Genomic DNA, 16,117 nt, shown 5'->3' on the forward strand with positions numbered 1-16,117 from the left:
CTTTGCCTCACCACCCTTCTCCAGCACCAGCAGGGTCCATAAACTGACTGATGCTGCTCCCATGGCAAGACCAGCAGAGTCTTGGGGGTACCAGGGATTCAGGTAGAGGCAAAAGGATGACAAAGCTCTACCAGAGCAAGGGGTGGATGCTTTGACTTAGAGTTAGCTGGGATTGAGCTGGAACTGGGGTCTGAGGCTGTCAGAATGGGATCCCATGGGTGAGGCAGTTCTCACTGAGGTTTTGCAGGACCCGGTCCCGCTCCAGCTGCGTGTCCCGAATCTTGTTCTGCAGCAGGATCAGCTTCTCCTCATACTGGTGCTTGAGGGTCTGCAAACGCCGCTGGCTGTTCTCCAGCTCATCAATCAGCTTCTGCTTGATCTCAATCTCACAGGTCAGATCCGCCAGGTCGGCCTGGAAATTCACAGCTGGAGGCAGAGGAGAAAGTCAGGCTGGGAGACATGGGGAGCATCATTTCCATGGCCCCACTGAGTCACAGCACAGGGAGAGGGCAGAGGAGCTGATGGGGACCCACAGAGGAGCTGATGGGAACCCACAGAGGAGCTGATGGGGAGCAGCAGCACCCCAAAAAGCACTGCAGCAACCCTGGGGCTCTTCCAAGCCCCGCAGAGCAGACATGGTTGGGGTGTTCTGGTGAAATCTGCCTTCCCAAAAGCAAAGCTCATTGCCAGAGATACCAACAAGTGCCCCTCCATGCTCATGGCTGCACACAGAACTCCACTTTACCCTTCTCCTCTGCATCCGAGTCCGAGTCCACTAGGCTCTCTTCACTGCCCGAGTCCTCATCTTCATCCTCGCGCCCATCCTCTTCCTCACAGCCACTCTCATCCTGTTCTTCCTCCTCCTAAGAGATGAGTGCCCAATCTCAGCCAGCAGCATGGTCTGTCCTTCTCCCCACAGCTTCTCTCCCTTCCAAACCTGAGCTCACCCCACAGCAATGGGCCACAGCCCCCCAAGGGGGACTCAGCCTCCCACACAGGATGCCCAGGGGCTGCAGCTCCATTTCTGGACCCCCAGGAACAGCAATTTGACCCATCCATTCTTGCATCCATCCCTTCCCAGCTGAGCAGCCTGACCCTTCTTCATCTGTGCTGATTGAAATCAACTCCCCAAAAATGTGGACTCCTCATTCTGCTGAGGCTGACTGGGGACTATCCATCTTCTCCCCCAGCTCCAGCATGGAGTCCTCAGCAAAACCACCCTTCCAGCTGCCTCAGAGCCAGGCTGAGCTTGGTCCCTGTCCCATGAGTGGCAATTCCAGTGCTCCACACCCAGACACCCCTGCAGCGTGAGCACAATGCCCACTCACCTCTTCCACCTCATTCTCATCCGTCTCCTCCCCGTTGTCCTGCTGCATTTTCTGCCGCTTCTTAAACGCCTCCTTTTCTGGGCTGGGGGGAACAGAGCGGGGCTGGTGAGTCCCAGCATGAAAAATGCCAGAAACAGGTTCTGCTGGGGCCACCCTCCCTCCTGCTTTGGGGAAAACACCCTCTGGAATTATGTGATGGGTGAAAAGGAGAGCAGAGCAGAGCTGGGAGGGGAACCCTGGCTGCAGCAGAGATGGGGGAGGCAGGACAGGGACAGACACAACCTTCCCAACAGCATCTCCCTTTCACCTCTTCCTCTGCTGCCTCCTCTCCTTCTTTTTCAGGCGCTCCAGGTCCTGCTTGGCCCTCCGGAGGACATCAGAGGCCTCGGTGTCCAGCGGGGCCGCGGGGCTGCAGAGCCCAGGGGACGAGCCCAGCGCGAAGGGGGCGCGCGCCGAGGCGCGGGACAGGCTGCGGCGCAGGGACTCGTTCATGGACTCGCTCTCCAGGAGCTTGGTCCTAGGGAGAGGAAAAAGGGTACAGGCTGTCCTGCTGGTTCTAAACAAGGGGGTCTGGCCTGGGTTTAGAATCCACAGAATGGTTTGAGGTTGGAAGGGATATTAAAGGTCATGTCGTTCCACGTTCCTGCCATGGGCAGGGACACCTTCCACTAGACCAGGTTGCTCCAAGCTCCATACAGTTGTAGATATGGGATAACCACAGCTGCTTTGGGCAAACTGTGCCACTGCCTCACTACCTTCACAGGGAAGAATTTCTTCCTAACTGCTAATTGAAATCTTTCCACTTCTAGTTTAAAGCTATTTTCCCTTGTTCTATCATTGTCTGTCCACGTTTAAAAAAAATAATCCAGCACTCTCCCTCTTTCTTTCACTCTCCCTCTTTCTCCTCCTTTAGGCAGTGGAAGGGGGTCTAAGGTCTCCCAGAGTCTTGTACAGACTGATCATGATGTGCTCAGATGGTGTGAGGCAGGGACAGAGCCACTACTAAGCCATTCCCACTAATGATGGGTGAGAAAGCCACAATGCTGCCAGACAGGGCACCACAATCGAGCAAGAGACTGGGATGGACCCACCTATGGGAGGCAGCAGTCCCTGGAAGACCCCAGCACTTCAAACAGGACCTCCCCCTCCATCAATGCCCACACCAAGGACAACAATACCCAAAGCACTGCTTGGCACCAAGGCTGGGTCTCCTTCAACCCTGTGCAGCAGCAGTGCCACCAGCTGCTTGTTCCACAAGGCTTTTAGTTCACCCCAGCAATGCTGGAGGCACTGAGCTGTGTGAGCCACCCAGGCCTTGCCCCAGCACCCCAGTGCTTCCCCAGCAGTGTGTGCCCACTCACCTCAGCTCCTCAATCTCCCGGATATAGTTCTGGATGAGGGTGCCAATGGCTTCATTCCCATCACCTGCAGAGCAGAGGGACGGGTGGAGAGAGGCAGACACTGGCTGTACCACAGCTGCTGCCTGGGCTGCCCCAGCGTGCCACGCACCAGCCCAGCCTCACCTGCTTTGGCCAGCATCAGGTTGGCCTCCTGGCTCATGAGGTAGGTGACCCTGCTGTTGATGGCATCGATGGCCTCCTGCATGGCCTTGACCCTCATGCGCAGGGCGCTGTTCTCCTTCTGCAGCATGGCGTTCTCGCGGAACAGGTCACTGTAGCCCTCGGCACCGTCCTCCCCGATCACACGCTTGCCCTGTGGCACAGGAGGGAAATCCCTGAGTGCAGGGCAAGGAGAGCCACTCCTGCATCCCCAAGGGCAACCCCAGACATGAGAGCAGGGATAAACCTAGGGACCAGGAAAGTCTGAGCTGAACATGCAGAGAGATGCTTCAGGGATTCTCCTGAAGTAAGCCCACTACCCCCAAACCTGGCCAAGGTCCTGCCTTGACAGGCAGGAGCTGAGACCCTGTTTCTTAAGTCTCCTGACTCCTCCTAGCATCCTCCTCCATCCTAGGGATGGGAGGCAGGAGGGTCTGTCTCTCCAACCCTGCCCCAATTCAAACACAAGGAGGGAGCTTTCTGCATCTGTCTCTGCCTCCTCACCAGGGTCACTGCATCAGCTGGGTTTGTCTTTGGTGAAGTTCATTTTCCTCACAGCAGCTTTGTGTGGTGCAGTGTTTGGGGCCTGTGCTGAAAACAGCACTGATCCCACAGGGATGATTTAGCTCCTGCTGAGTCAGGAGCTGTTCTGCCCCTCACCCTGACACACCAGTGTGGGGCCAGGGGTGCACAAAGGAGCTGGGGGGACACAACCAGGACACCTGTCCCTCACTGACCACAGGGATATCCCAGACTATGTGATGTCATGCTCAGCATATAAAGCAGGGGGAAGGAAGGAAGAAGAAACAGGGGATGCCTGGAGTGTTGTCCCAGGTGACTGTTACACTTGACAGAGCCCTGCTGGGCTGGGGATGGCCAAACACCTCCCTCTGATGAGACACAGGGAGTAACTTCCTTCTTAAACTGCATCTAAACCAAAGATCTTTCTCACTGTCACACTCCCAACTCTCCCTCCCATCCCACTGGGGGGCAGTGAACACCTGGCTGCGTGTGGTTCCCTTGCTGGGCAGGGTCAGGGCAGGACACAGAGGGACACACTCACTGCCTTGTACTCCATCAGCTCCATCTGCAGGCGGGCGATCTCTGCCCGCAGGGCGCTGATCTGCTGGCTGGTCTTGTCCTGGTTCACCACCACCTTGTTCTTGATGTTACGAGCCCGGTTGGCGTATTTGAGAGTGTTCAGGGTCTCCATGAAATCCCGGTCAGAGGGGCTCACGCAGGCAATCATGATGGTTTGGCTTGGGGATGGAGGCAAGGGCAGGGTGAAAGACAGTCCCTGCACAGTTCAGCAACTCAGCAGGTGGAAATTCAGGACTCAGCACAGACCATGTGTCCCCAGACACCCACCCTGGATGGAAGCCCATCCTGGGCCCTTATGGGCTTTAAAACAACTTGTGAACTGGATTCATCCCTCCCAGAGCAGCCACAAGACCCCTCAGGCATATCACACAGCACCGAGCAAAGGCAGCCCTTCCTCAATGCCTCCCTCCTTGGAGAAGAGGCAGGGAATTCAAGTCCCAGACCTGTGAGGACTCAGGAAGGTTTTTGCACCAGCTGATTCTGCCAAAGCTGCTAACTGCACCTTGAGGCTGATGAGGAGCCAACAAACTTTACAACTGCAAAGACATGCCTTGCCTGGAAGAAGGCATCTCCTCCTCACCAGGCAGCCACTGGAGTCCTGAGATAGCTCCTACATAGCTCCAGAACCCCTTCATCTGCAGAGGGACATCCCTGGCAGCCCTCACCCCAAGCTCAGCCCCCACCTGGGACCCCCTTACCTGTTTCCCCCCAGGGAATCCTGCAGCAGGCGGGTGAGCTTGGAGTCACGGTAGGGCACGTGTACGACCTTCTTGCTCTGGTCTCCAAGGGCACTGATGACATTCCCCAAGGCCAGCTACCAACACAAAGGGAAGCCCCCCCAGATTCAGCCCTCCTGGGTGAGGATACAACTGCCAAGTAACCAGCACGTCAGGCTTGGGGCATGTACTGCAGCACAGCTTTGGGTTGCACAAGAGGCAGGCATGGGGCTTCCCTTAGCCTCTCTCCCATGCTGCACTGAGAAGAAGCATCAAGCCCCAGAGTGGGTTTTTTTAGCTCTGATTAGCAGATCTCACCCTTTTGGGACCCCAGAGCACCAGTCTCCTTTGGCAGCAGAGTTGTGCTCTCACCACTGGCACTGTGCGTGTTCTTGCCATAAGGCACAGGCAGCACAAACCCCAGCCAAGACACAGAACCCCAACAGCCCAGGGCAGCTCCAAGCAAAACCCAGAAGCATCACAGGCCTCCCCTGGCAGTGCCTTGCCACTCCCCCTGCCCACCAGGCAGCCCGTTGCTGTACCAGCCCACAGTTGATGGAGATCCCTTCCTTCGCCCTCTCGCCCGTGGCTCCCGTCCGCTTCAGCCTCTCCGAGCCAGCCAGGTCCACAAAGTGAAACTTGGCTGTCAAGGTCTCGTACTCAGCAGCAGGTTGGGATCCATCCAGAAGGCTGCTCACCTCCTCATTCACCTGCAGCCAGGGACACAGGAGAGGTCACCACCCCAGGCTGGAGCAGGCAGAGATTCCCTTGCCTTCACTCAGATGTCAGCGAGAGTCTGAGTGTTCATCCTCCATGTCCAGTCCCTCAGAGATGGGGACAGGATCCCAAGAGCAGCTTGCTCTGAGCCATCCTGCCTTAGATCAGCTCACTCTCAGCTCCCATTAAAACCTAATGCTGGCTATGACTGGAAAGAAGACATAAAAATCCCTGCTTCTCTTTACCAGACTTCAAACCCTCTCCCTTTCCCAAGGGAACTTCATGCATCACCTGGGTAAGGAACCCAGGAAGAGCCCGGCCATGAGGCAGGACCACATCTCACCAGCTCTGGGCGGGCACACACTCGTGTCTGGCACAGGTGAATGGTGAAGATGGCATGGGACCGGGAGCTCTGCACGTTCATCTGGGTGCTGGCGGTGGTGCGGGAAAGAGCTCCTTGTTTTAGGCACTGGATCAGCTACAACGACACCAGGCAGGGAAAAAAACCTTAAAGCACCCTTCCAGGGAGTCAGGACAGACCCTGTGCAGCTCAGTGGACACACTGACCTTTTCCAGAACTCCCCCAGGACTGCACTCCCATCCTGGGGGGAATCTCTCTCCACCAAGCTGTCCCCACATAGCACATCCCTGACCAGTGGCCACCCCTGCTCTGTGCCTGCCCCATCCTGCACCCACCTCATCCTGGGAGCTGATGAGGCGTGATGTGACCCCGGTGGTGTAGATGCTGCCACTGGCATCCTCGTGGATTTTGATGTTGGATTTGCGGTGCCGCGAGTCGGGGTCGCGGGTGCTGTCGAACAGGTCCAGGATCTCCTCGTTGTAGAGCTGTGGGGCAGCAGTGAGCACAGTGGGGTGAGAAGAGGAAACACAAGGCTGCCCAAGCATTGCAGGACTGGCAGGAGCTGCCCTCTGGCACCTTGCTGCCAGTCCCCCAGAGCTGTCAGTGCTCAGAGGTGTCTGCAAGGCTGAGCAGGGGAGTGTGTGTGTGCAGGAGAGGAGGCACAGGGTGGATGCACAGAGATGATGGACAGAATCAGGGAATCCTCCAAGATAATCAAGTTCAAACCATTTACAGAAGATGATGGACAGAATCAGGGAATCCTCTAAGATAATCAAGTCCAACCATTTACCCCAGCACTACCACGTTCACCAGCCTGGGGTGGAGGGACACCCTGTCCGTCTGTCCCCCTGCTACCACCATTCAGTGTCACCTCTTGCACCCACGTCCCAGTGCAGAGTGCTGGGTCACCCAAGGATTGCAGGTTCCTGGCCAGCAGAAAGGATCAGGCTAATCCATCCCTGGCTGCCCCTGGTGCCACCAGGCTCCTTTAAAAGTTTAAACCTGCTCCCAGAGTCTGCTCCCAGGAGCAAAATCATAAGACAGGGATCAGCCAGAACAAGTCCTGTGCCCCTGCCAGGACTGCAGGGTTGGTGACCAATGCCTGGTGTGACCTTGTGCTGTTTTAGCCATGCAGGACTTCAGGACAGGCAGGAAATTGTCCCCATTTCCGTCTCAGTACAAAGGATCCCTAAAGAGAAGCCCCACAAACTGAGCACAACTGGGCAGGAGCTTGGATAGGCCAAGTGATGGGAATGGGAGGGCACAACAGCACCACAGGAGCTAAAAGGGACTCTGCAGATGGAGACATAAGGGGGAAGGATTTCTCCAGCAAGGGGGTGACTCTCCAAGCCATCAGCATCTGAAGACACCCAAATGTGATGGCCAACAAAGCCACCCCGAGGCAAGATCACAGCACAGGGCCCCTCCCTGCCCATCTCCTCTGGGAGCATCCCAGGTCACAACCTCAGACAAATGAAGGTTTCCTGGGGGCTCAGCTTTGTTCAACACCACCCTGTGCTTTCTCACTGGGCATTAAAACAGTTCCCACTTGTGCCTCTTTGCTCTTTACACCCAAGAGCAACCCCCAGGAAAAGCACTGCCAACACATGAGGTCCATGGGCTTCCCAGGATAAACTTCTCCAGGGAATGAAGCAGCTGATAAGAGAGGCTTTTGAATAAAAGAAGCCAGGATAGAGGGAGGAGAAGATGCATTCCCAAGGTGAGAGATGCAACAAAGGACATGGAGAATAACACAGTCCTTCCTCAGCTCCCCCCCAAAGAGTGGTACTTTATTCTCCTCCTGTTTCACTGGGAGCTCTGGTCCAAGGCAGCAGGCTATCCCTGACCTCACACAGGGCCAAGAGCCCCTGGATCCCCAGGAGACCAAGCCCTAAGACCCTTCCCCATGGTGGGAGCTCCCTCCACCCAGTTTGTAGCCATCATGAGGTCAACAACAAGTCGGTGCTTTAAGTCCCCTCTGCACCAGCACACACCCCCAGTGCCATATCCCAGGGCCCACCTCTGCCAGAAACCAGTCAGGACACAGAGATCTCAAGGCAGGACAGGGGATCAAGGACAGGACAGGGCCACGGTGTCCCCCAGAGCTGCCAGAAGCAGCACCCACCTCGAGGAACTGGGCGCTGACTTTGAACTCGGGCGCGGCCACCCCCCGGCTCTGGGCCGCCCGTTTGCGCTCCTCGATGCCGCTGAAGAGGTGGGTGATGGCCCGTGGGATGATGCCCTGCTCCTCCTCTGAGATGCTCATGTCGAAGCCAGTGCCCATGGTGTAGGTCTTCCCTGCTCCAGTCTGTGCAGAGACAGGCGTGGGGGAGCTGGCTGGGCTCTCCCAGGCTCAGCTCTGCCCAATGCACCCCACGGTTTCTGCCCTGCTGCTTTAGAATCCCCAAACACCCTTTGCTGAGCCACTGTGACCCCCCCAGCAACACATCAGCTCCCAGACTCCCAGCCCTGCCACCCCTCTTTCCCCCACCCAAACCCATCCCTGCCCTCAGCTCTCACCCAACTCCCACCCCCTGCCACCCCTCTTCCCACCCAAAGCCACCCCTGCCCCCAACTCTCACACCCAACCATGGACAACTCTATTCTCTCCATACCCAGGATCTCACACACCCTCCACCTGCTCTGCAGGAGCCCTCCCAGTGTCCCCAGTGCTGCTGGAGCAGAGCCTGTACCTGCCCATAGGCCAGCACGGTGGCATTGTAGCCCTCGAAGCAGCCCTCGATGAGCTTCCCCATGCACGTCGTGTAGATCCGCTCCTGCCACGTGTCCAGGTCAAAGACAAAGTCGTAGGTGAAGGCTTTGTCCTTCCCCAGCAGTACCTGGGGCTCGCCAGGTGTCACCGAGGTGCAGATGTGACATCCCTCTATCTTCTCCTTGGGCAGCTGTGGACGGATCCTGTGGGGAGAGAAGCAGGTTGAGGGTAGGGAGACACCAGTCTGGTCCTGAGGATGCCAGCACAGCCCATCCTGTGATCCATGTCCTACAGTGTGTTTAGTCCAGCCCAGACTGAGGGAAATTACTGCTCCACACTGCTCTGCACTGGTGCAGCCTCACTCAAGTGCTGTGTGCAGTTTTGGGCACAGTGGAAGGACATAAAGGTATTTAGGGAGTGTCCAAAGCAGGGACATAAGAATGGTGAAGGGCCTTGAGGAACCAAGGTCACTTGGCTTGCTCAGACTGGACAAAAGCAGCCTGAGGTCAGACCTTACTGAGGTCTGCAGCTTCCCCACAAGCAGCAGGTCTGATCTCTGCTCTCTGTGACAGGACCCAGTGTAACAGCTGGAGCTGTGCCAGGGGAGGGTCAGGCTGGATATTAGAAAAAGGTTCTTCCCCCAGCAGGGTCTGGGGCACAGACAGGCCACAGCACAGCCCCACTCACCCCCGACACAGACACATCAAACCACAGCTACAAAGGCTGGGAATGCAAAATGCAAAACCACGCCAAGACAGTCCTGACCGTTTGAAGCAAAGCACCACCCAGCCCCAAAGCTGTCCCCAGCCCTGGACTCGACCATGGCACTGGGACAGGCCAGGCTGTGCTGGCTCCTGGCTTGGGCAGAGTGTGAGCCACTCATCACATCCCACCCACTGCACTCAATCCTTGCCTGAGAAATGTGGGAGCAGAGCAGACACTGCTCCTCTGCAGGGCTGCACAGCTCGGGCTGTGGTGGATGCACTGGCTGCAGGAAGCTGGGGGCTCCCAGGGGACTCGTGGAGAAAGGCGTTTGGAGCCAAGAGCCATGCAAATAGCTCTCATTAGTGCTAATGACTGCACAGCTCCCCGTCCCCGGGTGCTCCATAAACACAGCTATTAATTCCTTCAAACCACATCCCTGGCAAGCCACAGTGAGACCTGAGCAGCCACTGTGTGTGGACAGGGACTCTGAATCAGGGAATCTCCTCAGCTGGAAGGGACCCACCAGGATCATCCAGCCCTGCACACACACCCCAACAATCCCAAATACAAATAGTCCTCAGGAGTGTGCTGGGTTTGCTCCATTACAGAATCAGAGAATCATGGAATCTCCTGTGTTGGAAGGGACACACAAGGATCACTGAGTCCAACTCCTGGCCCTGCACACACACCCCAACAATCCCACCCTGTGCATCCCTGGGAGTGTTGTCCAAATTCTCCTGGAGCTCTGGCAGCCTCGGGGCTGTGTCCATCCCCTGGGGAGCCTGAGGAGTCCCCAGCACCCTCTGGGGGAAGAACCTTTCCCTGATATCCAGCCTGACCCTTCCTTGGCACAGCTTCATGCATGACTCTGCTCCTCACCCACCCAGGAGAGCCAAACCCCTGGGCTGGGCTGGGCTGTTCTGGGGGGCACAGGGTGTCCCTGGCACCCCTCACCCCATGCAGCAGTGCATGGGAACCTCTCTGTGCCTCCCTGGATATATTTAGCTCAGCAGCCACAATAAAAAGCAGCTTCTGATGTGCTCAGTCCCAGACTCGTTCCTGTCGCCTTCCCAGGGTTCCACCCTCCTCCAGAAAAAAATTATCCCTGACTTTAATTACTTTTGGAGTGAGATGATGTGCTTCCCCTGTGTCCCCACCCTAGACATGAACAGCGACTGCAGCCTCGGGGAATGGGCAGAGGGACCAACTGGAGCCACAATACGTTTGGGAATTATTTTTTTTTCCCCCTCTCAGGAAAAACCAGAGCAGGTTTTCAGCAAAATATTTCTTTGTGTCTGCACTACCTGCAAGGGGGGGTTTACAACTAGAGGTGTGTGTGTGCACATGGATTTTCCACAATTAGGAACCCACTTTGAGACTGGCCATGCTGGAATGTTGCAGTGTCCATACACCAGCATCTGCCCCACTCCCCAAACCTCACTGCCCAGCAAGCTCCAAGCACCCAAAAGACCCATCACTCACCCTGGCTCTGCCAGCCAGGGGACCTGTGGGGTTGGGGAGGAGTGCTCCCCCATCCCAACAGACACAGGAGATGCAGGGATCCCCCAGGAAGGTCCTGCCCTTCAGGCAGTTGGTCAAGCATCATCCAGGGATGTCCCTGGGAGCTGCTGCCAGCTGGTGAACAAATACTACAGACTCCACTGTGGGAGTGAGGTGAGTGCCAGCCAACCTGACCCACACCTGGTCATGAGCCACCAGGTGGTTGAGGAGAGCTTGTGCCAACCGAGGGGACCCACAGCAGAGCCAAACACACTGGGGTGGCCTGGCCTACGGGACTGGGACACCACTGAGAGCCCAGGACACGGGCTGCTGTGGTTATGTGACAGTCACCAACCCACCTGCAATGTGGCAGCTAAAATTACCCAGCAGGTGCTGCCTTCCACCCTCCAGCCCCAGCCAGCCCCACACTGGCATTGGTGACCACTTCTGCTCAAAGCAGAGCCTGTCCTGGGACCAGCAGCTCGCTCAGGGCTCATTTCCCTCTCTCCATACGAATACAGCAGCCTTACTTAGCACAGGCATCACCCCAGGAAGGAGAAAAGCAGCAGGACCACACCAACCACCAACCCCCCTCAGCTCCCTGCAAAGGGACAGTGACAAGGCACAGAGAGCCAGGACAGAGCTGCAGAGTCCCAGCCAAACCCTCCTGCCAAGAAAACCTTCCCAGTCAAGCCAGGACAGCGGGCAGGAGGTGGATGGATGAACACACAGAGGGGCAGGGCAGGGGTGCAGCACATCCCTCCCCAGCCGGGGTGTCACAGCAGGAGCCTGATCCAGCAGCAGCATCCAAAGGCAGCAGCACGAGCCCGGCGTGCCAGCAGAGCTGCAGGGACACGGGACACGCACAAAGGGGACCTCGGCTGGAGCGTCTCCATCGCTCCCCTTCCCATCCCTGCAGGGCTGGCAGGCTCTGAAAGCTCTGTCTCCATGGAGGAGCTGCCGGGGACACTGAGCATCTGGGAAGAGGGCGGGGAGAGGGTCCTGCGGCCCGAGGGGCAGGAGCTGAGGCACAGGAGCTGAGGGCAGGCACAAAGGGGGAGCTGTTCTGCACTGCTGCCCCATGCCAGGCCTGGGAGCCAAGTGCCAGGTGGGCACTGTGAGGCAGCTCTGCAGGCAAGGTCAGCCTGGGGGTCCCTGAGCCTGGCAGGCACAGCCTCCGGGGAGGATCTCCCCATGCCAGCATCTCAAAGCCCTGCAAGAGGCAAAGGGGATGGGGTGGACTGGGCACAGCCAGTCAGGGCTGCACAAACCACTGACACCACCAGAAGGGAGGGAGGGAGGGAGGTTGTTCTCCTTGCACAGGAAGGCACAGCTTGGCTGACGTGCTTTGCTGTGCTCGTGTCCTCCTCACCCAACTGTCTCAGCTTCCTGCCTCCCAGCCCAGCACCATGGCAGCCCCAAAGGGCTCAGAGCATCCTCTGACCCCCCAGCACTTTGCCAAAGCTCTGGCAGCACATTCTCCCACAGCTGGAGGGCACAGAGCCAGAGCCATGAGAGCCCCACCCCACCAAAGTGCCTGTGGGCACCCAGCAGGCCACAGCACCCTGCTGCACACAGCTGCCCTGCTGCAGGGGCAGAGGGACCCAGATCCATCACCCAGGATCACCCAAATCACACAGAGGCTGTTCCACCTCCCAGAGAGCCTGAGCACACACACACCCTCCTACATTCCAACACTTCCCAGCCCTGTCAGGGAGCTGTAGGGCAGCTGCTCACAGATTGGGTGGGGTCACAAAGAGCTCCTGTCCCTCCAAGACCTCTCTGCAAACTGCACACCCTACAAAGAGCTGCTCCTCTTCCCTCCCAAGGCGGCTGCCCAGCCAGGAAGGGCTGGCTGCCCAGGGAGCAGAGCCAGAGGGCTGGAGAGTGATGGGTGGAAGAGCTCCATGGGATTCTCCCTCTCTGTGCCAGGCCCCAGACTCTCACAGCCACTACCTCTGGTCCACCTTGTCTGCAGAGGGGCAAGTCTGCTGAGGCACTGCCCCTCACCCAGCCACAGGCAGCAGTCACTGCAGAGCTGGAGCTGGCAGACCCCAGCAGGGGCACAGCCCAGCCCTGGGAGCCTGTCAGGACAGGTGGGCTGGGCAAGCCCAGACAGCACCTGCCTCTTCTCCCCACACTGCCTGCACTCAATTCTGCTCCTGCCTCTGTTCCCACACCACCTGTGCTCACCCTGCTCCCCACATCATCTGCATTCACCCCATTTCTCCTCCCGACATGGCCTTGCATTCACCCCCCTCCCATCCCCATATCCCGTATGTGCCTGCTCTGCTCCCACTACGGATGTTACTACACATCCCCACTCCTGCCATGGCCCCATCTCTGCTCCCTGTGCCACCAGCCCCCTCCAGCCTCCCCTGGAGCAGCTGCCCAGAGGTCAGACCTGCACAGACCCCCCTGACAGCCTCACTGTTCTCTCTGCTCCCTGCCAGCCTCACTGTCCTCCCTGCCCCAAGCCTTTGCTGCTGCCCTATAACCCCACCAAACAGCCCAGCCCAAGCCAGAAGGAGCAGCTCTCACATCCCAAATGCTCTCCCAGGACATCTCAGCAGGTCAAAGGCAGCCCAGGCATCCCAGACCCAGCAGTGGTAGGATCAAAACAGCTGCTCCCCAGGGTAGGATCAAAACAAAGTGCTCCAGGTTTTCCCACATTTCCCAGGCCAACACCTCAAGCATGGCTGGGGCTTTCTGCCCTCCCCAAAGCTCAGATCCCATAGGAGAATCTGGGAATTCCCAGCCCCATTCTCCCTGAGCGTGCGGACCTGGGAGAGGGCTGCCTGCCAAGGGCTGCCTCTCTGCATACAGGTTATAATTGGACACAAACCAAGACAAAGTTCAGCATTTAATTACCACGGCAGGGAAGTGGCTCAGCAATCAGAGACAATTGAATCAGGCTCCCCGGAGACTGCCAGGTCTGGTCAGCTAACAGTCCAATTAAGAGATATAACCAGGCACCTCCAGCAGAAACAGGCACAGCACAGAGCCCCCCACGCCACTGTGCCCCCATCAAACCCTGCCAGCACCAATGGATCAGCAGTGGGGCAAGGCAGAGCTCCTGGGCAGCCTGGGGACACCCCACAGAGCTGGGGGCCACCCCAAGGCCCCCTGGGCACAGCCCAAAGGGGAGACATGCCTCTAAACCCACCCCAACAGCACCCAGCCTGCTCCTCTGCAGGGCAAACCCCACTGCCTTGCACCCCACAGCCCCCCGGGCTCCCCCCTAATCCCAGCACTGCAGACTTTCCCAGGCTTAGGGAAACCTTTAAATCAGGCCGTGGCAGGCACCATGTGCTGTTCATTAGCTCTGGCAGGAGCACGAGGAGCCTGTGAGCTGCACCATCTGCTCCAGGCTGGGACCATGGTGGGGATGAGGGACGTGCTGCCTGCACAGGCACCAGGGAGGGACACCCTGCAGCAGAGACCAGCAGGGCCCAGGGGATGCAGGGGACTCTGCTCTCCTCAGCCCAGTTTGGGATCTCCCTGGACTCCACCTTCACCCCCATAAGTGAGTTCAGCTCTGCCTGGGATCAGCCCAACACCACCAGGATGTCTGCAAAGATCAGAGGCAGGACAGTCACCTGCCAAGGGGTGCAGTGTCACAGCCTCAGGTGGGATGGTGACAGCACACACATGGCCCAGCAGGGTCCCAGCTCCCCTCCAGCCATGCAGGAACAGCCCCAAGAACACTGGCTCAGCAGCAGTATTGGCAATTAATAGGGAGTTAGAGGAAACCATAATTCACCAACAGAGCCTGGGCCTGACAGGCCATCAGCCTGACCCTGTGAAGCACAGGACTCCCACAGGCCTGATGGAGACAGATGGACACACTTTCTCACCCAACTCTGCACCCCAGAGGTTCCCATTTCCTCCCAGCTCAGGGAATCACAGCCACAGGATCTCTCTTTTCCCAGGCAGGGTCCTCACATCCCACTTCCACTCCAGCACCACTGTGCTCTGCCCATACTGGAGATAAGGCTTCCCTAGAGCCAGCAGTGCTGGCAGCCTCCTAGTGCCCTCCAATTCCTCTGGGGAAACAACAACCTGAGCTTGGCAGAAGATTCTGCAGCCCCAGGGCCCACCAGAGCAAACCTGCACAAAAGAGGTGCCTCACCTCAAAAATATAAATAAACACCAAGCCCTTGGCCAGCAGGATGCTGTGAAGTACCCAGAAGGAAACCAAATTCCTCACCTGGGCAAGAAACAGGGAACATTTTCACCTGATGTCTCTCTCAGGCAGGAGCAGAGCACAATGGATGAGCAGAGAGCACAGCACCGTGGGCCAAGAGACCCTCCCTCTCCCCCACCTGGAGGGGCTGGGCTGTGCTGCTTCCCAGCCATGCAACACTGGAAAAGCAGGGAAAATCAGTCAGGGATATCAGTCCTGGAAGGCTGGGGGAAGAGGAGGAGCAGGAGTTCAGCTCCCTGCCAGCATCAGCCAGCATCCCAGAGCAGGGCAGGGATGGAGACAGCTCACTCTGCCAAAGTTGGGCATGGGCAGGGAGGTTTCCATGGCCCTACAGACCCCATAGAGCCCCATGGGGCAGGTGGACCACAGGACAGGGGAACTTGGCACCAGGCTCCAAGCTGTGACAAGAAATCTTCCCCACCCATGTCAGGCCCCAAGGAGCTGCAGGGCAGAGAAAAGGATTGCACTGGGATCCCCAAATCCTCGGGCTCACCCTGGAAATGGGGGTAGTGACTGTGTGAATCCATATGGAGGGGGCAGAGGGGCAGAATCTGAGCAGGATGAGGCAGCCTCCACCCCCCAGCAGGGCAGTGCCAGGGGGGCACAAACACTCAGCAGGGCAGCACTGGGCTGGCTCCTGCTCTGCCCAGAGAGGGAAGGCCTGGCAGTCAATGTCACTGTCCCCGAGTGCCAGTCACTGTCCCTTCCACTGAGCCAAAGTCAAACCCATCAGCAACTGAGCAGGGTGCAGATCTCCTGCAGCAGATCCCAGCAGCAGCTGCCCTCACAATCCAGCACATCCCAAACCTGCCGGCTGTTTAACCAGTGGCATGGAGTGTTTTGACAGCCTCCAGCAGGAAATGGCCCTGTGGGACCTCCAGGGCCAGCCCCCCACCCCCAGCAGGAGTAGCAGTACAGGCCAGGGCTGGCTGTGCCATTCACACTGGGCTCACTGAGGGTATCACCTTCCCTCCCCCGGGGCCAGGAGCCATGTTTCTGACAGCTTTGTTTGGGGCTTCATCTGCAATTTTCTGCTGCCTCCGATTTCAGTGCTGAGGCAGCAGCTGGGTCTGTTCTCTGACTGATCCTTGGGAGTCTCTGGCCCCCCAGGCTCTGGGTTACTCAGCTCAATCCCCTGCCATGGGTGCTGTGTGCAGGCTCAGAACCTCAACCTCGAGCTGCATCCGGTGGGGCACAGCCCTCTGCTCCA

The 16,117-nt window shown here is 57.9% G+C and overlaps 1 protein-coding gene across 2 annotated transcripts in view; it reads right to left on the reverse strand.

Moving 5' to 3' along the window:
* Positions 1–16,117, reverse strand: part of KIF21B (kinesin family member 21B) — a gene marked incomplete at its 5' end in the record, with an annotated part of 41,310 nt that overhangs the window by 20,563 nt on the left and 4,630 nt on the right. For both annotated transcript variants that reach the window (XM_083878547.1, XM_083878546.1), the window contains 13 exons: positions 235–426; positions 746–863; positions 1,329–1,410; positions 1,636–1,845; positions 2,690–2,753; positions 2,852–3,041; positions 3,951–4,146; positions 4,687–4,802; positions 5,247–5,414; positions 5,765–5,899; positions 6,118–6,267; positions 7,908–8,090; positions 8,476–8,698. In XM_083878547.1, coding sequence (XP_083734673.1) covers positions 235–426; positions 746–863; positions 1,329–1,410; positions 1,636–1,845; positions 2,690–2,753; positions 2,852–3,041; positions 3,951–4,146; positions 4,687–4,802; positions 5,247–5,414; positions 5,765–5,899; positions 6,118–6,267; positions 7,908–8,090; positions 8,476–8,698 — 2,027 coding nt within the window. The remainder of the gene's footprint in view (positions 1–234; positions 427–745; positions 864–1,328; positions 1,411–1,635; positions 1,846–2,689; positions 2,754–2,851; positions 3,042–3,950; positions 4,147–4,686; positions 4,803–5,246; positions 5,415–5,764; positions 5,900–6,117; positions 6,268–7,907; positions 8,091–8,475; positions 8,699–16,117) is intronic.

The sequence above is a fragment of the Zosterops lateralis genome (assembly GCF_965231275.1).
Source record: "Zosterops lateralis genome assembly, chromosome: 26".
In the NCBI taxonomy this organism is placed as follows: domain Eukaryota; kingdom Metazoa; phylum Chordata; class Aves; order Passeriformes; family Zosteropidae; genus Zosterops; species Zosterops lateralis.